General features: G+C 44.3%; 1 protein-coding gene across 4 annotated transcripts in view; it reads left to right on the forward strand.

Moving 5' to 3' along the window:
- The window catches only part of SYT16 (synaptotagmin 16), a 128028-nt gene extending 108974 nt beyond the window's left edge, over positions 1 to 19054 (forward strand). For all 4 annotated transcript variants that reach the window (XM_075330501.1, XM_075330497.1, XM_075330499.1 and 1 more), the window contains 4 exons: positions 2866 to 3092; positions 8651 to 9085; positions 10649 to 10838; positions 18410 to 19054. In XM_075330501.1, coding sequence (XP_075186616.1) covers positions 2866 to 3092; positions 8651 to 9085; positions 10649 to 10838; positions 18410 to 18723 — 1166 coding nt within the window. In that variant the 3' untranslated portion in view covers positions 18724 to 19054. The remainder of the gene's footprint in view (positions 1 to 2865; positions 3093 to 8650; positions 9086 to 10648; positions 10839 to 18409) is intronic.
- Positions 19055 to 22863: the final 3809 nt, after the last annotated feature.

Below are 22863 nucleotides of genomic sequence, written 5' to 3' on the forward strand. Positions count from 1 at the left end.
TCAATTTCTGGCAACAAAAACACCGCATGTAAGTGCATCTATCAGCCCTTCCACAACTTGATCGCAGACTGCTAATGGGCTGATATGGGCTTTATAAAAGACCATAACTTTTGCTATACTGTATATTGCAATCCTGTGGCATTTCAGTATGTAGAATATGCAGTCAGACAGTCTCAAGTTCAAGTCCCATAATAAATGTTAACAGTAAAAAAATTAGAATGAAACAACAAAATCGTAATCACCCCCTTTTCCCCTTTATAGAAAAAAAAACCATTTGTTATTGCTTCAAAAGTCTGATCTGTTAAAATATGAAATTATTTAGACATCATAAAAAAAAAGGGAATTGCCATGTTTCATTCACCGCACCACTGCCCAAAACTGCAAGAAAGTGTTCATAACTAGTGATGAGCGAGCACTACCATGCTTGGGTGCTCTGTACTGGTAACTAGTGATGAGTGGGCACTACCATGCTCAGGTGCTCTGTACTGGTAACTAGTGATGAGCGAGCACTACCATGCTCAGGTGCTCTGTACTGGTAACTAGTGATGAGTGAGCACTACCATGCTCGGGTGCTCAGTACTAGTAACTAGTGATGAGCGGGCACTACCATGCTCAGGTGCTCAGTACTCGTAACTAGTGATGAGTGAGCACTACCATGCTCGGGTGCTCAGTACTCGTAACTAGTGATGAGCGGGCACTACCACGCTCGGGTGCTCGGTACTTGTAACTAGTGATGAGTGAGCACTACCATGCTCGGGTGCTCAGTACTTGTAACTAGTGATGAGTGAGCACTACCATGCTCGGGTGCTCAGTACTCGTAACTAGTGATGTGTGAGCACTACCATGCTCGGGTGCTCAGTACTCGTAACTAGTGATGAGTGAGCACTACCATGCTCAGGTGCTCAGTACTTGTAACTAGTGATGAGCGGGCACTACCATGCTCGGGTGCTTAATACTTGTAACTAGTGATGAGCAGACATTACCATGCTCGGGTGCTCAGTACTCATAACTAGTGATGAGTGGACACTACCATGCTCAGGTGCTCGGTACTCGTAACTAGTGATGAGCGGGCACTACCATGCTCGGGTGCTCAGTACTCGTAACTAGTGATGAGCGGCCACTACCATGCTCGGGTGCAAAGTACTCGTAACTAGTGATGAGTGGACACTACCATGCTCAGGTGCTCAGTACTTGTAACTAGTGATGAGCGGGCACTACCATGCTCAGGTGCTCAGTACTTGTAACTAGTGATGAGCGGGCACTACCATGCTCGGGTGCTCAGTACTCGTAACTAGTGATGAGCGGGCACTACCATGCTCGGGTGCAAAGTACTCGTAACTAGTGATGATTGAGCACTACCATGCTCGGGTGCTCGGTACTCGTAACGAGCAGTTGATGCTCGGATAGACACCAACTGAGTACCCAAGTATAATGGGGGACTCAAGCATTTTTCCGGAAGATCTTCCCATTGACTTCCATTATACTCGGTATACTAGTTGTGTCCATCCGAGCGTCCAACTTCTGGGTACGAGTCCCGAGCATGGTAGTGCCCACTCATCACTAGTTATGAGAACTGAGCACCCGAGCATGGTAGTGCCCGCTCATCACTAGTTACAAGTACTGAGCACCCGAGCATGGTAGTGCCCACTCATCACTAGTTACAAGTACTGAGCACCCGAGCATGGTAGTGCCCGCTCATCACTAGTTACGAGTACTTTGCACCTGAGCATGGTAGTGCCCGCTCATCACTAGTTACAAGTACCGAGCACCCGAGCATGGTAGTGCCCACTCATCACTAGTTACAAGTACTGAGCACCCGAGCATGGTAGTGCCCGCTCATCACTAGTTACAAGTACTGAGCACCCGAGCATGGTAGTGCCCGCTCATCACTAGTTACGAGTACCGAGCACGGTAGTGCCCACTCATCTCTACTCATAACATCAGATCTACCCCAAAATTGTATCAATAAAAATGTCAGCTTGACACGTAAAAAAAAAATAAATCAAAGGAATCCAGAAAAAAGTTTATGGATTTCAGGAAATTAACCTTTTTTTTTCTTATAAAAATGCCTTATTTTTTTCACCACCAAAATAAATAATAATGTAATCAACATCCGATATCTCTGTAAAGGTCAGCACACACGCCGAGTAATTATAAGGAGCGAGTGGAATGGAGTAAAAAAATCGCATGCCACTCAGACCAATATTACCCTATTGGACAGCTCTCATGAGCGATTGTTTTCTCAGCCCTAATGGAACCGAGAAAACGATCGCAGCATGCTGTGGGTGGAAGGCGATCTTGTTCCACTCGCATCCATTCAAGGCTATGCGGCGAGAGAAACATTGATTGCTCTTGCGTTACACTGGTGTAACGCGTGAGCAGTGCGATTCTCGCATCAGCTGACAACAGAGGAGATAGGGAGAAATCCCTCCCCTCCGCAGCGCCGGCCCTCCCCTCCGTAACTGTGGTCTGATCGCATGTTTGGACCACAGTCGCATGACACTCACATTACACTCGGCTCCCGCTGTGCTGCGAGTGTGGCCTCAGCCTAATTGTTCCAAACTGAAAAATCATGTTGCCAGGTCATTTTACCACGCAATGAATGGAGACTCAAAAGACTAAACAGAATTGTGTTTTTTCACCATTTCGCCAAATTTGGAATTTTTTTTTACATTTGCATGGAAAAAGGAATGGCGCAATTCAGAACTCGTCTCACAGAAAAAAAAAATTGTGCACGTTGACTTTGTGTCCATTTCAGCCTTTAGTTCACATTTGTACTTTTTGACACCTAAGGAAATTACATTTTCCGATGGACCCTAAGAGAACAAAATAGATTTGATTGCTTTGGTCATGTCATCTGTTTAGATTTGGATGTTCTTAGTTATGAGTCCTACAATGAAGACGACCATGTATCCACACACTCTGCCCCGGCATCAGTGGCCGGCAGGAGTCAAACTGCAGCCAAACAAGAGGCCGCGTCCGTCTATAGTCATCAGGTCACAGAAGGAAGTCAAGAGATGGAGACGGCTTTCAGCAACGATGGCTTTGAGGAACATGATGCTACGGACAACTCATCGGGTTGGAGTCAAGAGGTAAGACTTCTATTCAGCTTGGTAAAGTGAATTAAGACCCTACGAAAAGGGCAATTTCTTTCACGCCCAGCTAATAGATGAGAAAAGGATTCTGCCTCATTAAGACAACTTCTTTTTCTACAGATGTCATACAAGAACGTATAAACGTCATAGAAATCAGGACTTTTGTCATGGTTGTGTCACTGGTGACAGTCAAGTAGTTTCTGACCAAAGAAGGTCACAGCGTTTGGCTGCGTAGAATGCTCTCTGACTTTCCATTGTTCCTGCTGTCAGTATTCATTGGTATAGGTAGCTTTCCTGCTGGATTCATCTCTCCCCATTTTTGGACCCAGCAGGAGCTTGACTTCCACCGAGCTGCTGATCATCAGCATTATCTTGGTGCCTAATTACTCCTTCCTTGAGGGCTCGTGATATTTTTCAGTTCATTCAAGCCTTTGTTGCAAGCAGGTGGCTTGTACTCAGCTGTGGAATTGTTGCTGAAAACTCTGCTAAACTTCTACCTGTGTAATCTGTAGATAAGTAGTTCATGCATTTTCCCCCTGTGTGTCCTCCTTGTGTCGTCTATAGTGTTTATTGGGGTTGACGAAGATCTCATCCTACCCATTCCCTATTTAGGGCCCAGCACTCAGGATACCTAGGGTCAGGTATCCGGCTTGGTGCAGAGGTGCGAACCTATCTAGGGTGGTGAGAGACACCAGGAACCAGCAGTAGGTTTGGTCAGGGGTCACCATCTCCCCCTCCCTTAGAGACAGGGTTTCCTTTCCGCCATTCTCTTGGTATTTCCCCACATGTAGCGTGGCAACATCCTTCCATGAGCTGTAAAAGAGAGCCACCCTGTAAGAGCAGATCCACCTGTGGCAGACGTAATGGTGACCATATGTCTATGTGACTAGGTACTGGAACTGAAAAAACACAACGGGTTATTCCCAACATTAATCCGTATTGCTTGTCCACCGTACAGGTAATACGTTTGTGATCAATGGGATATGACTGCCGCCAACCCAAGAATGGGTCTCTAAAATGCCCTGTTGAATGCAGTAGCGGCTGAGCTTGCAATCCACCCAACACCCATTGTCTGTGGCACTGCTAAAGATAGCTAAGTAAACCACTTTGCATTTTCCAGAGGTCCCATTGATAATGAATAGGCAACAAGGGGAGTCCCATGGCCAGACCCCCCCCCCCCCACCCATCACAAATTTATAACTGATATGTTTTAATGTTGGGAATAACCTTTAATGCCCCCATGGAAGACTTTTTTTTTCCCTAGCCCGACAAATTATGCAATAACCAAAAACATGGGCCGGGGTTTAAGTTGGCAAACATGCACTGCATAGAAGCATGTCCAGACAAAATGAGCCCATTTGCTGCTGTAACAAAATAGGTGAAAAGTAATAGTACATATAACTAACATAGGGTACTTGGTACATATGGTTTTTGATCCAAAAAATGCGTAAAGCCATCCCACTGCGACAAGGTGTATCCCAATCGGGATAGTCCCTAATCTAATATTAAAACCATACATTGCGTCAAACTACATCAATATAGATGAAGACAAAGAAGGACCAGCACCTGACTGTATGGACACCCCTACAAATTATGTAAAATATACTCATACTTTGTTTGATTGGGTGGCGTATTCTAGAGATTTTACAGTCACAAAGTATGTACAGATGGAACTGGGGCTCCTAGGCTGACCCTAAGACTGGGGACCCTGTGCTGTCCCTTATCTCAAAGGTAGGCTTGATGGTAGCCAGGTTCGAGCCCCCAACGTGCCCATATCTCATTGTCCAAGCCCTGATACTACTCTGCCCCCACCCTGTGAGAGGGCCGGAAGCCCAGTAACCAAAACACCACAAATAGGCACAGACAAGGGTAAACAAAAACTCACACACTGCACTTAAACACAAAGGAGGGACAATATGTGAACTGGGGAGAAAAGCAAAAAGGGGTAAGAAAATAATGCACAACTGGAGGTCTCACAAACCAAGCGAAAGGGCAAGTTGTAGATCACCATAGGACTGGATAACCACAGGAACCAAGAAAGCAAAGCTATATCCTTTTGATGTGTATGGGGGACTTATAGGGATTCAGCAGGTTTTTGCTATGTAATCTGAGAATGCCATGATTTAGGGGCAGAGACCACGATTCCAGCGATGTGAAACTTACTAGGCCATGTTTTGCTGTTTCAGTAAAATGAATGTTTTATCAGTAGGAAATATCACTACTGGACTAGGTGTCTCGTGTCTCCTAGTCCTCCTGCCTTGTGTAACCCCGCCCCCACTACTAATTAGCACAGTGTACACAGAAAGCTGCCAATCAGTGGTGTGGGCGGGGTTATACACTGCTCAGCATTCTGAGCTCTGCTAGATCTGCAGCAGAGAAAACTGTGATTGAATCAAAGTGACAGCACGCAGACCAGCAAGTGCTACATCGCTAGAATCGGGGTCTCTGCCCCTACATCATGCTGCTCTCAGATTCCATAGCAAACATTTAATGATAGATTCCCTTTAAGTCTCTGTCAGACAAGTCTAGGGGCAGCTCATCTCCCACCGGAAGAAAAGGATCGAGCTTTGTAATTCAACATGGCCGATCGTTCTCATCATTTATCAGGAGAGTTGGGAGGATGCTGAAAATCGTCAGGTGTGGCCAACATTGCCGTCATGTATGGGGGAGCATTTCATTTTTTTATTTTTTTTTTTTAACTGGGACTAGTTTTGACAGAAGCTATATAAATACAAATAAGCAAAAAATAAATAAATAAAATAATTAATTAAAAAAAAAAAAGCCAAACCGGTAGGGCTGAGCCATTAATCCAGGCTCATTTGCTCATTGACTGCGCTGCACCCAGAGCTTCTCCGTATTATTTCCATTTCATTCCATGTAATCTCATCCATTATGAATAGCACGCCATGAGAATAGGGCAGATAGGTCTTCTCGGAAAAGATGAGCTTTTAAGCTGGACTTCCCTTGCAGAAGACGAACCTTCGCCCCATCTCTTATTTACAGCTCGGCCTGCCCTCGGATCATGCTCACACATAATCCTATTTAGTCTACTTTTCGTGAAGTTAACCGTTATCCATGGAAACCATTACATCATTAATCCGGTGCCCGGTTAAACTTTCCAACTCGGTGGCGTGGAGGGGAATGATCTTCTACCTATAAATTGTTTTTTAATCAAGGCTCGCTTGTTCCTGCTCTGCGTTCCCCTTCCCCGTCTGCGGCGTAATAAACACCCCCCCCACCTATAATTATAGCATTCAGAGCCAAACGGTCTGATTATTCCATTTACATCTTGAATAATACGACATTAGCATACACTTCAATTGTTTTGGCGTTGTAATTATATAAGCAAAATTGCTAAGTGCTTTATAGATGTAGAATAGAGTTGCTTGCGCCGTCGTAAACTGTAAATTATAATTTTATGCCCCAGAGGAATGCTGGAAGAGGACGCACAATTCTACACTTTTTAGTTGCAATAATGGAAATAAATATTAAAGAGGTTGTCCACTACTTTTACATTGATGGTATCCTTATGATTGGCCAGGGTTCGACACCCAGCACCGCTGCCGATCAGCTGTTCCCTGTGCTTGCGGTGGTAGCAGGCAGTTCTGGAGCTGCCCAGTCAACTGGTAGCGGCCATGGCCAGGTACTGCCCATCCGCCTCCTATTCAGAACAATAGAAGGCAGATGTGCAGTACCCGGCCACGGCCGCTATCAGAAGACTGGGAGGGCTATGTAACTGAGCATTTCCGGCTGCCTGACCTGAAAACAGCTGATTGGCGGGGCTGCCGGGTATCCGACCCCTGCCACTCAGACAGTGATGACCTATTTGCACACTACGACATCGCAAGCCGATGCTGCGATGTCGAGCGCGATAGTCCCCGCCCCCGTCGCAGCAGCGATATCTTGTGATTCCTGCCGTAGCGAACATTATCGCTACGGCAGCTTCACATGCACTCACCTGCCCTGTGACGTCGCTCTGGCCGGCGACCCGCCTCCTTCCTAAGGGGGCGGGTTGTGCAGCGTCACAGTGACGTCACACGGCAGGCGGCCAATAGAAGCGGAGGGGCGGAGATGAGAGGGACGTAAACATCCCGCCCACCTGCTTCCTTCCTCATTGCAGCCGGGACGCAGGTAGGAGATGTTCCTCGCTCCTACGGCTTCATACACAGCGATGTGTGCTGCCACAGGAATGAGGAACAACATCGTACCGTTGCTGCTGCAAAATTATGGAAATGTCGGACCCTACACCGATCATACGATAATGACGCTTTTGTGCTCGTTAATCATATGTAAAAGGATTCACATACTGCGATGTCGACAGCGACGCCGGATGTACGTCACTTTCGATTTGACCCCACCGACATCGCACCTGCGATGTCGCAACGTGCAAAGTACCCCTAAGGCTAGACCATCAATGTAAAAGTAGTGGACAACCCCTTTAATGTGATACCTAAAGAAAGCTGGATGACGGCTACGAGAAACTCTACCACAGCTTCCATCGAGGTTGCTGCCCATCTTATTGAGAAGGCATGTGCAAAAGAGAGGGGGGATCCCATAGCAAACATCAAACTGTGACCCCATTATGGTGCATGAATTTCCCCTCCATACCCTTTCCATGAGTTTTAGGTCAATTCCTCATCCCTTGTTGGCAGTTCCTCTGGAGATCATCAGAGTCCTTGTCTAAACTGATCAGACACAGACGCATTCTCTCTTAGGTCACCTGACATCTGAGCAACTATTTAAGAATTGAAAAACAATGGCCAAACTGCAGACACTTAAAGGGAACCTGTCACCAGATTTGGGGCCTATAAGTTGCAGCCACCACCAGTGGGCTCATATATATAACAGTCTAACATGCTGTATATAAAAGCCCAGGCCGCTGTGTAGAACATAAAAAACACTTTATAATACTCACCTAAGGGGCGTGTGGTGCTGTGGTGCAGACTGGTCGGATGGGTGTCTCCGTTCTCCGGTACCGCTACCTCCTCTTTCAGCCATCTTTGTCCTCCTTCTGAAGCCTGGGTGTATGATGTGTCCTACGTCATCCACACAGGCCAGCATTGGGGTCCTGCGCAGGCGCACTACAATACTTTGATCTGCCCTGAGCAAGGCAGATCAAAGTGCGCCTGCGCAGGACCTCAATGCCGGCTAGTGTGGATGATGTGGGACGCGTCATGCACCCAAGCTCCAGAAGAACGACAAAGATGGCTGAAAGAGGTGGCCACTCAGAGTGGCTTCTATGCTGGCTGACTCCTCATCCTTGTATTACATGGACACCTTGTCATCTGCAGGGGAAAGTATCATGATGGCCACTGCCCAGCTCTGCAAATTCAGTTGGGGGCACCTGGAACTGATCGCTGCTAGGTTGTGTCTGGTATCACAACTTGGCACCATTGAACTAAACAGGGCTAAAGTGCTATCTAGGGATGGGTGTGACACCGTTTTTGGTTTTGGGTCAAGAACCCATGTTTTTCTAATCCCGGACAAACCCTTTAATATAACATTATGTTGCCTCCTCATTACCTAGTATTAAACAAAGTGTTCTTTGCCTGTAGGAACAAGTGGACGACCTTGCTTCTCCAATCACCCATGTGCCAATTTCCAAGTGTGGAGACCTGGATGTTGCACTTTATTACAAAGCTGCAAGTCAGAAATTGACTGTAAGCATCATGGATGCCAAAGATGTCCCGGATAAGGATCGGAGTGGAGTAAACTCTTGGCAAGTCCATGTTGTGTTGCTGCCAAGCAAAAAGCAAAGAGGGAAGACCGCTATCCAGAAAGGTCCTCAGCCGGTCTTTAATGAGACCTTTACTTTCAATAAACTAGAGCCGGAGGAAATAGCAAACAATGCCCTGCGCTTCCGGTTGTATGCTGTACACAAGAGGATCCGGGAAAAAATGATGGGCGAAAAACTGTTGTCACTAAAAAAGGTGAAACCAGATGAGGAAATCAGAAAGTCATTGGTTTTAGAACCAAGGAGCAATTTAAGTGTAAGTATGTGTGTACTGCTCATGGTCCCAAATTTGCCAGGAACGTCCCTAATATTTGGAATGAATCCCATAAAAATTCAGACATGACAAAATTTGAAAAGGGGTTGCGATTTAACATCACCACTCCAGTGTTTTCTTTTTATTGCACCACTGGAGTGGCCCTTTAATTCTACGGTAAGTCCCACCTGCCACCGGTCTTTTACTCACTTGCCATCATCTTCTTCTGTTATCACCGCCACTTCACTTCAATCTCCGGTGATTTGTTACCTGCCAGCAGACCCAGTGTTACATGGAGATCACAACTCAATACAAGTCTATGAGAGCCTCGTTCTGGCTCTCATAGACTTGCACTGGGAGCTTTTAACGTATCTTCTGACTTCTGGTCAGTCAGAAGTTACAGTCACAAGATGGCGCCACAGGAAAACAGAGCATCGCTGAAAAACCATGAAAACGCTGGAGGATGAGAATTTGATAGGGGGCGGGAGACTTAGATTTTAAATGCCACTCCAGCGCTGAAACTTCCCCCCCAAAAAAAAACACTGGAGTGGTGCTTTAAGTAAACTTTGCCCAAAAGTAGGCATTCCCATCTGGTTTTAGCAACAGAGATGTTGGCAATGTCTTTGGTGCGATATTACGGTATCACCTAAACAAATGGAAATAGTGGTATGGCCATATAGGCACCTGGTCCCCAATAAAATAAAAACAGGACCTAGAATTCATGCAAATCAGGCTGGAAGTGCACTGGGGCGTGTCAATGTACATGTAATGTTTCTGTCTAGTGCATGGACACACCCCCAGTGCACTTTCAACCTGATTTGCATATATCTTCACTAGATTTTTCATAACTGGCATGCAGTCATTTATTATTGCAACCATATAGTTTGACATAAAAATGTAACATTTTTGAAAGAATGATAAAAATATATATATGCGTATGTGCGGTGTATGTGTGTATATATATATATATATATATATATATATATGCGGTGTGTATATAAATAAATATATGTATATATTTTACACCCCTGATTCTTTTTTTTCACTCATCTGTTCTTGGCTATCCTCTTTTTTTTTTTTTCTCCCACATAGTTGCAGTTCTTCTCAGACTACCTGGTCCCTGGGTAGTCTAAGATACGCCCCCTGCTCTCTGATTGGCCAGCTGTGGTACCATGTGCCGTGCTGGCCATTCAGAGAACAGATGGAATTTTAGACTCTGGATACAGCAGAAGCAGTATGGCCGTGTTGGGGAAAAGGCGAGAAGTCCAGGAATGAGTATCGGTGTCCCAATTATTGAGAAAAGGATTAGTAACTGTATCTATACTTTTCTTTACTCTTCCATTTTAATCTAAGACTGGACGGTCACTTTATGTATACAGCAGAGTAGTATCCCCTTACATAGGTCGTATAGTATAACCAGTGTGTCAGGGGGGTTGATGTTATGAAGGTAATTGGGAAGAATGAGTATTTTTGGATATGTATATACCAGGTATGATTAAATTGCTTGTGACACTGCCTTTCATAAAAATTATTATAGCACAAATCATCTTTTTTTTTCCCCCCCAGAGCGGGGATTCCCAGCTGAGTTTCTCGGCCATCTCTCACAGTGACAGTGTCTCATCCTCTCAGTCCCTGTCACACGGCGGGGTGCCCGAGCTCTTAGTAGGGCTGTCATATAACGCAACCACAGGGCGGCTTTCTGTCCAGATGATCAAAGGGAGTCATTTTCGTAACCTCGCTATCAATAGACCACCTGGTAAGTAGACAATCCGCTAATATCAATAATGTAACCGTGCATGAAAGGATACAGTGTTTACCTAATGGAGACAGATCTTTCTGCAAGGCTACGGTACAATGATATACTGTACTTAACGGCAGCTCGCAAGAGGACCAGAATTTAAAAAGTGTATATAAGATTGCTAAGTATCTTTTTCATATACCCCCAACAGAAGGGTCCAAAGAATACCACTATGTAAAGGCTCTCATGTAAAATAATATATATATATATATATATATATATATAATGTCACACATTGACAAGCAAAAGGGTAACAATAACTATAACTAATAACTTTTGATTTTCAGGCTCCATATCTCACTATTCACTACAGCTTCGATCATGAGACTACCACCACTTTATAAACAATCATCTTGGCTATCTCATCCTTGGAACTATTTAGCATATAATTAGTTATGCAGATTTTTGTCATGTCACCGCATTGTTATGGTTTTGCTCCTGGTGGTGGAAACATCTTTTTCTTCCTCTATACTACAAATTACAACCTGTTCTTACATTCCCTAATAGCTCAATGTGTTATTAGGTTGATTCCCAAAGGAAAGGTCACTGATCCGAATCAAGGAGCAGCCGTGAAGAAGATTTCCCAAGAAAAGAAAAACAGCATCATCCATCGATGATGGGTGAAAATTGCCAAAATGTATGATGAGAGTGCCTGTTACATCACCACCGGAGTCCGCTCCATCGACTTCTGCCCCGATCGCCAGGCGACGCCATGTTCCTGCCGTGGATGGTGCTGGTGATGGGAGAGGAGTCGATGCCGGCGGCGCCGGTGGGCGCAGGCTCCGCTCATCCACTGGTCTGGGTTTCCTGGGGATCTGCAGTGCCACTTGCTGACTGTAGGTGGCGGGTGTCTCCCAGCTGAAGTACCATCATTCACCTAGAGCCTATGGGAAGACACCACACCCTTTTTAATTCCCCTCCTGTCTGCTGACCTCTGCCAGAGATAGTTCTGAGAATTCTGGCTCCTGTTTCGTCCTGTGATTTTGTGTGCTGATTACTGCTTGTTTCCTGACTACCCTCCTGCCTGCTGTCTTTGTACCTCGCTGCCCGATCCAGTTTTGACCTCTGCTTGTTTCTGATTACTCTTTGCCTGCCGATTCTGTCCCTGTTCCGCAATTCCTGGTTTGACCCTGCTTGACGACTACTCTCTCAGACTGAAGCCTTCCACAGGTAGTGATCTCCAGGGCCCTGTGTAATTCCAAATCCCTGTTTAGGGGTTAAAGGGTTTCAGGGTTCTGGGGGTCCTGCTTGGTGAGTGGCTTCCCTCTAGCCTGTCCATTACAGCCCGTCTGAGTCTGTGGATCTAGGCAGGCGTTACAGCGCCATGTCAGTTGGAAGAATACGAAATGAAGTTCATCCATCCATTCAAAAGCCAAGAGGTGGACGTCCAGGCAAAAAATCGGCTTCTCGCAAACTCTATCAGCTCTGGTGCAACAAACACGGCAGTGGAGGTGGCTCATATGAGTCATAGAATTGAGATCACAGATGTCCAAACAAGCACCGTTTACGCACCTTACAGATGTCTGAAATGGTGGTCCCAAAAAAGGTGAAGCCTCAACTTCAATATCGTCATAAAAAATGTTTCCTCAAGTTTGTAAAAATGTACAAAAAATGTACAGTAGAAGATTGGAAATTGGTGATTTGGAGTGATGAGAGGAAACTAATTAGACTAGGCTCTGATGGGGGCAAATGGGTCTGGAAGACACAATGGAAAATGAGGCTATTGATTGAGAAATTGAAGGAAATGTCACATTTGGTGGAGGAAGGCTGAAGATATGTTGTTGTTTCACAGCCAAAGATGTTGGATACCTGACCAGGATTGATGGTTGCCTCAATGCTGAGCTATTTGTGAGAATCCTATCCTATTGTTCCAGCAGCACAACCACCTGAAGCATACGGCGAGATTGGTGAAGAAATGGATCAATGACAATGCAGTAGATTTGCTGGATTGTCCCCACAGTCTCCAGACCTCAAGCCAATCCAACGCTTGTGGGTAGAGTTGAGGAAAAAGCTGCATACACACCCAATGAGTCGACCTGTATGCACCAACAATGGGAACGTGTAGAAGAGACCTGGGATCAGATTTCGGACGAGACATGCTTGAATCTGATCATGATTGCCTAGAAGGATTCAGGCCGTGATGAATGCCAAAAGGTGGATTTACAAAATACTAACAAAATAATAAAAGCTAAAATTTTGATTTTTAGGAGCAAAACAGTAACAATGCAAAGACATGACAAGAATCTGCATAACTAATCATATGTTACATAGTTACATAGTTACTAAGGTTGAAAAAAGACCAGGTCCATCTAGTTCAACCTTCCTCCACCAGTTCTACACCTGGTCACCAAGTCATTTATAACCAACAATGTTGTGTGTAGTGAGGAAATCATCCGGCCCTGATATAAAAGCTGTTATAGTATCTGCCATTACTACCTCTTGTGGTCGGCATTCCACAGTCTGACCGCTCTAACTGTAAAGAACCCTTTCCTATTTAGCTGTTGGAATCACTTTTCTTCCACTCGCAGTGAGTGTCCCCAGGTCCTTAGTATTGTATTTGGAAGGAATAAGTCATGTGCCAGTCCTTTATATTGACCACACATGTATTTATACATATAAATGAGATCTCCTCTGAGACGTCTATTTTCTAAGCTAAACATATATAACTTTTTCAACCTGTCGTCATATGTGCGGCCTCCATTCCTTGTAGTAGTCTAGTTGCTGCCTTTGAACTGACTCTAACTTCTGAATGTCCTTTTTAAAATGTGGAGCCCAAAACTGGATCCTATATTCCAGATGTGGCCTTACAAGTGATTTATAGAGGGGTAACAATACGCTGGGATCACGGGATCTAATCTCTCTTTTTATACACCCTAGAATCTTGTTTGCTTTAGCAGCTGCTGCTTGACATTGAGCGCTGCTACTCAGCTTATTTGTAATGAGAATACCCAAGTCCTTCTCCTGATCTGTAGTCCCAAGTTTACTTCCATTTAATGTATACGCAGTTATAGGATTACTCCGTCCTAGGTGCATTACTTTACATTTATCAACATTAAATCTCATTTGCCAAGTATCTGCCCATTCTGACATCTTATCCAGATCTTTTTGTAATATTGTACTATCAAGGTTAGTTTTTAATATCCTACATAGTTTGGTGTCATCAGCAAAGACTAACACTTTACTATCAATCCCATCCACAAGGTCATTAATAAAGAGATTAAAAAGAATCGGTCCTAGCACAGATCCCTGCGGCACCCCACTGCTGACTATAGCCCATTTAGAGAATATACCATTTATGACTACTCTTTGTTTGCTATCTTTTAGCCAATTCCTTACCCAGTTGCATATAGTTTCCCCTAGTCCTTGCTTCTGGAGCTTTAGTATAAGGCTATTATGTGGTACAGTATCAAATGCCTTTGCAAAGTCCAAATAAATCACATCAGCTGCATTACCAATATCCAGGTTTGCACTTACCCCCTCATAGAACCCCAACAGGTTGGTTAGACACGACTTATCTTTCATGAATCCATGCTGTCTGTCAGTTATTATATTATTTTCTGCAACATATTTTTGCATGTCATCCCTTAAAATGACCTCAAAAACTTTGCATACTACTGATGTCAGGCTTACTGGACGGTAGTTGCCTGGATCTACCCTCTTACCTTTCTTAAATATCGGTACCACATCAGCAATCCTCCAATCCTGAGGCACCAACCCTGTTACAAGTGAGTCTAAAAAGATGAGATACAGCGGTCTGTCAATTACGGAGCTCAATTCCCTCAATATTCGTGGATGAATGCCATCTGGCCCTGGGGATTTGTCAATGTTTAATTTACTCAGACGTAGGCGTACTTCTTTTTGTGTTAAATTAATTATATCGGGTGGTGAACTTTGATTTTTCACTTGTTGAATGATCCCTGGTACAGTCAGTTCCTTGGTGAACACAGATGAGAAATGGCTATTTAATATCTCAGTCTTTTGTTTGTCCTCTATAACTAACTTGTTATTATATTTTAAGGGGCCAATAATATCCTTTGTTTTCCTTTTGGCATTAATGTATTTATAAAAGATTTTGGGATTTATTTTAATGTCATTGGCGATTTTTGTTTCAGTAGCTAGTTTTGCTTGTTTGATTTCTTTTTTGGATTTCCTATTGATATCTTTATACTCCTGAAATGCTATTTCTGTATTCTCAGCCTTCAAGATTTTAAACACCCTTTGTTTTTGTTTTATTATACTTTGTACAGTCTTATTTATCCATAGTGGTTTCTTTTTATTCCTGGACATTTTATTACCAGAGGGTATACGTTTTTAACAGGACTCTAGCAGTATATCCTTAAACTTACCCCATTTATGTTCAGTATCCCCAGTTACCATGACTTTGTCCCAATCTACACATTTAAGCTCTTCCCTTAATTTGTTGAAATCAGCTTTCCTAAAATTCCAGGTTTTAGCATTCCCCCTTTGAAATGTTCTATTGAATATTACGTTGAAGCTTACCATATTATGATCGCTGGTGCCCAAGTGCTCCCGAACCTGTAGATCTGAAATTGTCTCCGGTCTATTTGACAGGACCAAATCTAGCAAATTATCTCCCCTCGTCTGTTCATCTACCATCTGAGAGAGGAAATGGTCTTGAATAGTAGATAAGAACTTACAGCTTTTAGCAGAACCAGAAGATTCTATGTCCCACTGTATGTCTGGATAGTTGAAATCCCCCATAATAAGAACCCGATTATTATTATTAGCTGCCTTTTCAATTTGTTCCAGCATTTCACCCTCTATTTGTTCAGGTATGTTAGGAGGCTTATAGCAAACTCCAATTAGCATTTTTCCATTATTACCCTCCCCATGTACATTTACCCATATGCTAAATAGTTACAAGTCAAATCTATGTATGAGATATATTATAGCAAGAACAATACAGGGGCTTTTTTCAGTCCAGTAGATCATCATAATTCACAATATATCCTGCATTGGAGGTCAATGTGGCCCCCTTACCTCTTCAGCCCCTCTGCGGCTATACAGGTTGCACCAATGGTATGTCCACCCCTGAGTAATGCCTTTAACAATCCTGTTCACTATATCAGCCTTATTTTCCAGTTTCCTTTAGAATACTAGAATATTCTTATTAGACAGTTCATCACAGGTGTCACAGGAGGTGAGAGAGGAAGTGTTTTCACACTCCTTTCAGTGCATAATTCTTGGCACAGTGCAATATTACACTTCATACTGAAGTAGAAGATACATGAAAACACCTAAAAACACTCTATAGATAGATAGGAATGATGTTTAAAGGATAGGTTTTTTTATGTGCATGTCTTGGGCTCAAAAATCATCCTAACTACTTTAAAGCACAGAAGATTCAAATACATGTATTATATTGTATATATTGCAATTCCGCCTCATACCTTAAAATTTAGGTTTTACTAATATTAACCTCAATGCTTCACTCCCCTTCCAATCAGGTTTATAATCTCAGGACTATAAGCTGCTGGATAACAGCAAAAGTTTAAAGAATGTTTTGTTGTTGTAGAGTCTGTGCAACTCCTCTACATAGCAGGCTGTTATGCTGCAGCAAATAGCTACTGGAGGCTATTGGTTCAAGAATGAGGAGATCTATCGGATTTACTACAAGCTTTCTCTCTCCAATCCTGCACCACAAGGTCAGCAGGAAAAGAGGGGAGATCAGAGACAATTATAGTTTATAAAGAAAAAAAAGACCATACATGGCAGTCTGCAGAAACGAGGAGAGATCACAGAGATTATTAGATTGTAGAGATGGAGATCAAAATTTTTTAGAGTCTACAAGGAAAGAGGAGAGATCTAATAGGTTGTACAGAAGAATGATCACACTTCGCACAGTCTATAGAGGGTGAGGAGAGATCACGAGTCTTCAGGTTCCATAATGGCAACTTATTTCCACATGTTCTTTTAGACCTTACGGGGTCGCATGAATGGAAGGATAGTCAGGTAAGCCGGATTCTCTAAGTATCATAAGGGATAAACAGAGACGTAGTCAAGGCACAATCCGAGAGTCACAATACCAGAAGAGCACGTAGTAGTAAAAGGGAGCAAGCAAAGACGTAGTCAGATAACGGTCCGGGGTCCAAGACAGGAATGCACGACAGGAATGGGGAGCGTGCAGAGGGAAGTCCAATAACAGTCCGGAGTCAGAATACCAAGATCAGAATACTAGCAAACACACAAACTATGGCAACACAGCAGAGCCAGAGCGTACAACTGGCAGAGTTCTGGGGGAGCATGCTCAGTAAAGAAGCCTGAGCAATTACCCGGAAGATGGAACAGCTGAAAAACCAGTGTAATACCCCGGGGTCGAGGGGTTTTCTACCTGACATGTCGCCAGGCCGGGGGTGCAGATACTCTGCGTCGTCACGGGCTGGCCTGACCCGGTTTCGTGACCCCGAGATGTATTAAGAGGTGGTAGAAGGCGGTGGAGGAAAGCTGGAGGATGGCGGTGGTAGTGACAGTGAGGAAAGTCTTTAATGATCGTGACGCCACCTGTGATACGCGGCCAAGGATGGGCTGCCGCTGCGGTTGCTGCTCTTTGGGGTTGATGGTAATGGTCACAGCTGGGATTGTGTCGCTCCCCACAGTACCCCGGGGAGGATAACGGAAGACAGACGGGGGTGGTGGTAGTCCCCGTTAGCGCCGCAGCGCTGGGCGACGGTGACAGCACATGAGAGGCAGGGGCTGCGGTTCCAGGTCTTTTACTCACAGATAGTTCAGGCGCTGCCCCAGAGTACTGATCTCTGCCACGATTGGCTCCAGCCAATTCCGGATAGTCGGCGGTCACCGCCGGTGCCCGTGAAAGTCTTTCTAGTGAAGTGCCCCTCAGTTGTTGTCCGGAACTCGGGCTGAGCCTCCAGCTCCAAGCCACGGGCCCAAGCAGAGACAGGAATGCTTAACTCCCTTTGTCTGTGCTGGACGTTATCCCAAGCTGTGTCTGGGGGAGTCTGCTCTAGTGTGATGGTTGCGCCTACTTCTTACCCTAAGTGGTGCCGCCCACAGTAGTTGTCCAAGCGACTGTGGAAGTCCCATGCTTCGTGATGGCTAACTACCCAGTCTGCCCTAGTCCACCCCCTGTAGGAAGTACCTTATTGTTTTGTGTGTGTGGTTTTGTGAAGGCACTGGCAGTTAACACACTCCTGACCCGGGATAGATATTACCCCTTAAGAATGGTGTAATACCCTATGGCGCCTGAAGCCCAGGGGCGCCACACCAGCACCCCCCCAGAACCAACCTGGACTCCAGCATAGTGACCAAGCTACTAGTTCATTATCAATGACGGCGCTGCAGAGCATCTCCAAGGGCAAGATGCTCTGCACAAAGGAATAGACACACTGCCAGATCCGTAAGTGCCACAGAGCATCTCCAGGTCTGTGCGATGCTCTGCAAAGAGAATCGTGACAATGTGCATGTGGATATCATTTGGGTGCAGTTCTAGTTACGTTGCTTTTAAGTCTTTTATATGGCAACCTAATCTACATACATTGTTCTCTCGGCAGATACCTATGGAAAACTCTCACTGTTAAATTCCATTGGCCAGGAACTATCACGTTGTAAAACATCTATACGAAGGGGCCAACCAAACCCAGTCTACAAAGAAACCTTCATTTTTCAAGTGGCTTTGTTCCAGCTCACTGACGTCACGCTGATGATTTCCATATACAACCGGCGCACTATGAAAAGAAAGGAAATGATTGGTTGGATTTCCTTGGGTCAGAACAGCAGCGGAGAAGAGGAGCAAAGTCATTGGTTGGAAATGAAGGACTCAAAGGGTCAAGAAGTGTGTCGATGGCATACTCTACTGGAAGCCTAACGAACTATATCATTATCAGGACGTACAGAGTTATAGGAGAGGAAACTGTATAGGAAAAAAGTCAATAGGGTGGATATATTTTTGACATGTATGACAAACAATTTGCACATCATACGAGCACAACTGGTCCTCCCGAAAATATGGTAAACCAGAGGTTCATGTTCTATGTGAACCAAAGAATTAACGATCTACTGAATACGTGTAGGATAGGCCTTGGTATTAGGGGATTAAGGGTGGCCCTGTTGGATGGGTTACAAATTTAAGATTATGACCATATTATAGCAGTAATAATGTTGTGTATTAAAATGTCAACATCATTTTTGAAACTTTTTGACAAAACTGCCTTGTTTCCCAGAGAAACCAATCGCAATATCCAGGTTTATAGTTAATTTGGTGGGATGAGCAGGATGGACAGTTTTCCAATGTGGTCCTCAACTAAGCGGGCTTTACACGCTACGACATCGCTCAAGTGATCTCGTTGGGGTCACGGAATCTGTGACGCACATCCAGTCGCTTTAGCGATGCCGTTGCGTGTGACACCTATGAGCGATTTTGCATCGTCGCAAAAACATGCAAAATCGCTCATCGGTGACATGGGGGTCCATTCTCAAATATCGTTACTGCAGCAGTAACGAAGTTGTTCCTGTGGCAGCACACATCGCTCCGTGTGACACCGCAGGAACGAGGAACCTCTCCTTACCTGCGTCCCGGCCACAATGCGGAAGGAAGAAGGTGGGCGGGATGTTACATCCCGCTCATCTCCGACCCTCTGCTTCTATTGGGCGGCGGTTCAGTGACGCAGCTGTGACGTCGCTGTGACGCTGAACGAACCGCCCCCTTAGAAAGGAGGTGGTTCGCTGGTCACAGCAATGTCGCCGGGCAGGTAAGTCCGTGTGACGGGTCCGGGCGATGTTGTGCGACACGGGCAGCGATTTGCCCGTGTCGCACAACCGATGGGGGCGGGTACGCACGCTGGCGATATCGGTACCAATATCGCAGTGTGTAAAGCGGCCTTTATTCTCCATCTTGGAGACTTTCAGGAGGTTCCGCATCGGGAAGTGACAGTGGTGCCGATGAAATTGCTTCCCGATATATTGCAGAGATTCTCGCACGATTGGCATGAAGAGGATACATGTGCAATATCTGCCAATCATGCACGTATCCCAGCCGTTATGAGGGTACCTGATATCACATATCTAGCCGCAAGCACCATATATTGTAGCAGGAGGAGGTGAGAAGATAAACATATTGGCCACAATTCATCAGATCAAGTTTGCCAGATTTCTGGCGTAAATTACTTTGAAAAGTTGCAAAACTTTGGCACAGCCCAAAGGTGAGCAAAAACATTGCAATTTTTTGTGCCAATTTCTCCTAGCTAAGCCAAATTGGGTGGACAGGGGGTGTAACCAGATCGGTCAGGGACCGGTGTAAAAATTCTGACATGGCACACACCACTCTTTAGATGCTCCTAACTCTTGAAGAGTTGTGCTCCTCTTCATTAATCAGGAGTGTCTCACTCCCCCATGACTCCTAATCAAGACCAGCAAAAAAACAGTGGTGTTGATAAATCAGGACCATTGTTTTGTGAAGAAAGGAATTAGTATAACTTAAATTTACTTAAACAGAATCTGTCAGCAGGTTTTTGCTATGTAATCTTTCATCAGAGACCCTTATGGTAGTGATGTATCGCTTACTAGGCTGTGTTTTGCTGTTTCATTACCAGGAGATTATCATTACAGGACTAGATATCTCCTACCTCCTGGTCCAACCTCACCCTCTCCACTGATTTTGCAGCTCTGTTAATATATAGTGTACACAGAAAGCTGCCAATCAATTGTGTGGGCGGAGTTATACACAGCTCAGCATTCAGAGCTCTGCTAGATCTCCAGAGAACACTGTGATTGCATCACAGCTGCTGCACCCAGTAAACTAAGTGATACATTGCTGGAATCAGGATCTCCGCCCCTTCATCATGCTGCTGTTAGAATACATAGCAAAAACCTGCAGACAGATTCCCTTTAAATAAATTCTTACTTTGGGTTTAAGAGTCCAGTGGGTGGAGTGACTCTGAGTAGGACCACCCACTGGACTTATAGGTCCAGAGAGTAGAGATTAGAAGGGCTAAAGATGATAATGAATCTATATCAGTCAGCACAGCTCTCCCTGCTCGAAAACATGACGGGTTCCCTTTGAGAAATGGATATTGATTCAATTCTCTGGTCAAAAGGTATAGTTAAAGCTGCAGTTTAAGTTACCTACCCAGAAAGTTTGGAAACTGACCTAAAAATAAAAAATGGAGTAGAATGGAATGCTATAGCAAATTGCAGATGTAGCAAATGTATCAAATATGCCTAGTTACTATAGTAACAGCTTGTACATTCCAAATAGAAATGACAATTCTTTATTTCTTTTTGTATAGTATTTATTGCAGGGAAACTATGACCGGGAATTTTGTCCCTGACCTGAGGTTGGCAGAGCCTCATAGATCACTCACATTACCTTTATTTGCCCATAGATTTTATCAAGAGTGGGATTTGATCAAACAGCACTGTATTCTGCTGCCGAAATGAGTTGCGCGCATGCGCAAGATTTCCCTCAGCTGCAGTCACCCCGGCTCCTGGAAGTGGCGTGATAACATGGAAAGAGGGCCAACTAGTTGGGGGAAACAACGCCCCTTCAACTAGTCAAATGCCCAATTAGCAATAGAACAGCACACTTTAAATACTTTTATTAAACATTGATTTTAGGTAATAGCATTATACAAGGCTGGTTAGGCAGGGAATTTTGGCATATATGTGTGAATGTTGCTTGGTTGGAGGATAAAAGGGATGTGGTAGGTTCCCATTAAGGCCCCATACAAATTAGACTAACCTCGATATTGACGAGTTTGGTCTTCTATTGTGTATGGGGGCCTCCGGACTATTGTTCTTCAAGAGATAAGCCACCGTCTGAGTTTTCTGGCAGCTGATTTCTCATGGAGAATAAAGCATTCGAACAGCTGAACGTTCTGAAGTATAGTAGAGTCATGGGTGATAGCTGTCGGCCCAAAGTTCAACTATCCAAAGTGTATGGAGGTGCTTAAAGAGGACCAAGCACCAGAATTTTCCTATATAAACTAAAGCCAGTTCTATACTGGCACTAGGATGCTGATTCTATACCTACCTTTAGTTGTGGGATCGGATGTATAGTTTCTTAAATACAGGCAAGTAAAGTTTGTGAAATAAACTGTGACTTGATTGATATGTGCTGCAGAATATCTAATAGGTGGGTCGGGTTCTGCTAGTTATTCCCGCCCCGTCTGCTGCCTGTCCGACTCCCCCTGTCCTTCCTCCTTCCTTCCTTCCTCCTGTAATAAGAGACAGAGGGAGGAAGTACAGGCAGGCAGACAGGGGTGGAATAACTTGCAAAGCCCAACCCACCTATTAGATATTCGGTTGTACCTATCAATCAAATAACAGTGCATTTCACAAACTTTACTTGCCTGTATTTCATAAACTATACATCCGATCTCACAACTAAAAGTATGTATAGAATCAGCATGATAGCGCCAGTATAGCACTGGCTTTAGTTTATATAGGAAAATCTAGGTGGTTGGTCCTCTTTAAATCTTATAAATATCTAGCCAAGTGATCTGCAAAACCAATACAAATCCATCAGAGCTCCTGCTGACACCTCACTTCGTTATACCCATGCCTCCACTCCAGTGTTTGAGATAGCAGCAAAGTATCTATAGGGGGAAAAAAAATATCAATAAGAAAAGAGGAAATGGCAGGATAGAAGCTGTGCTGATGTATTAAGTAAAGTATCCTGGATACTGCCACACCTCTCATCCAGCCTATATTACTGGGAGAGACACTCCAAGAGAAAAATCTAACTTATATTAGGCTAAAAACTGCAGGATAAGCCACTGTCGAATTTCCTGATAATTAGTCTTCTCATATATATATATAAGCACAATATTGTCCGGAAATCGTAGAGCAAAAACTATATTGGCATGAAATGGTTGATGGGTAATAAGTGGTGGAGAAAGAGACGTGAATGACTTTGGGTCTGGTCACACTGATAAATAAATGGCCACTGTCATGTCGTAGTTTGATAGCGCTGCATATATTACTGCATGTAACAAACATCGTCTCTACA

This window comes from Anomaloglossus baeobatrachus, chromosome 12 (assembly GCF_048569485.1).
Source record: "Anomaloglossus baeobatrachus isolate aAnoBae1 chromosome 12, aAnoBae1.hap1, whole genome shotgun sequence".
NCBI lineage: Eukaryota > Metazoa > Chordata > Amphibia > Anura > Aromobatidae > Anomaloglossus > Anomaloglossus baeobatrachus.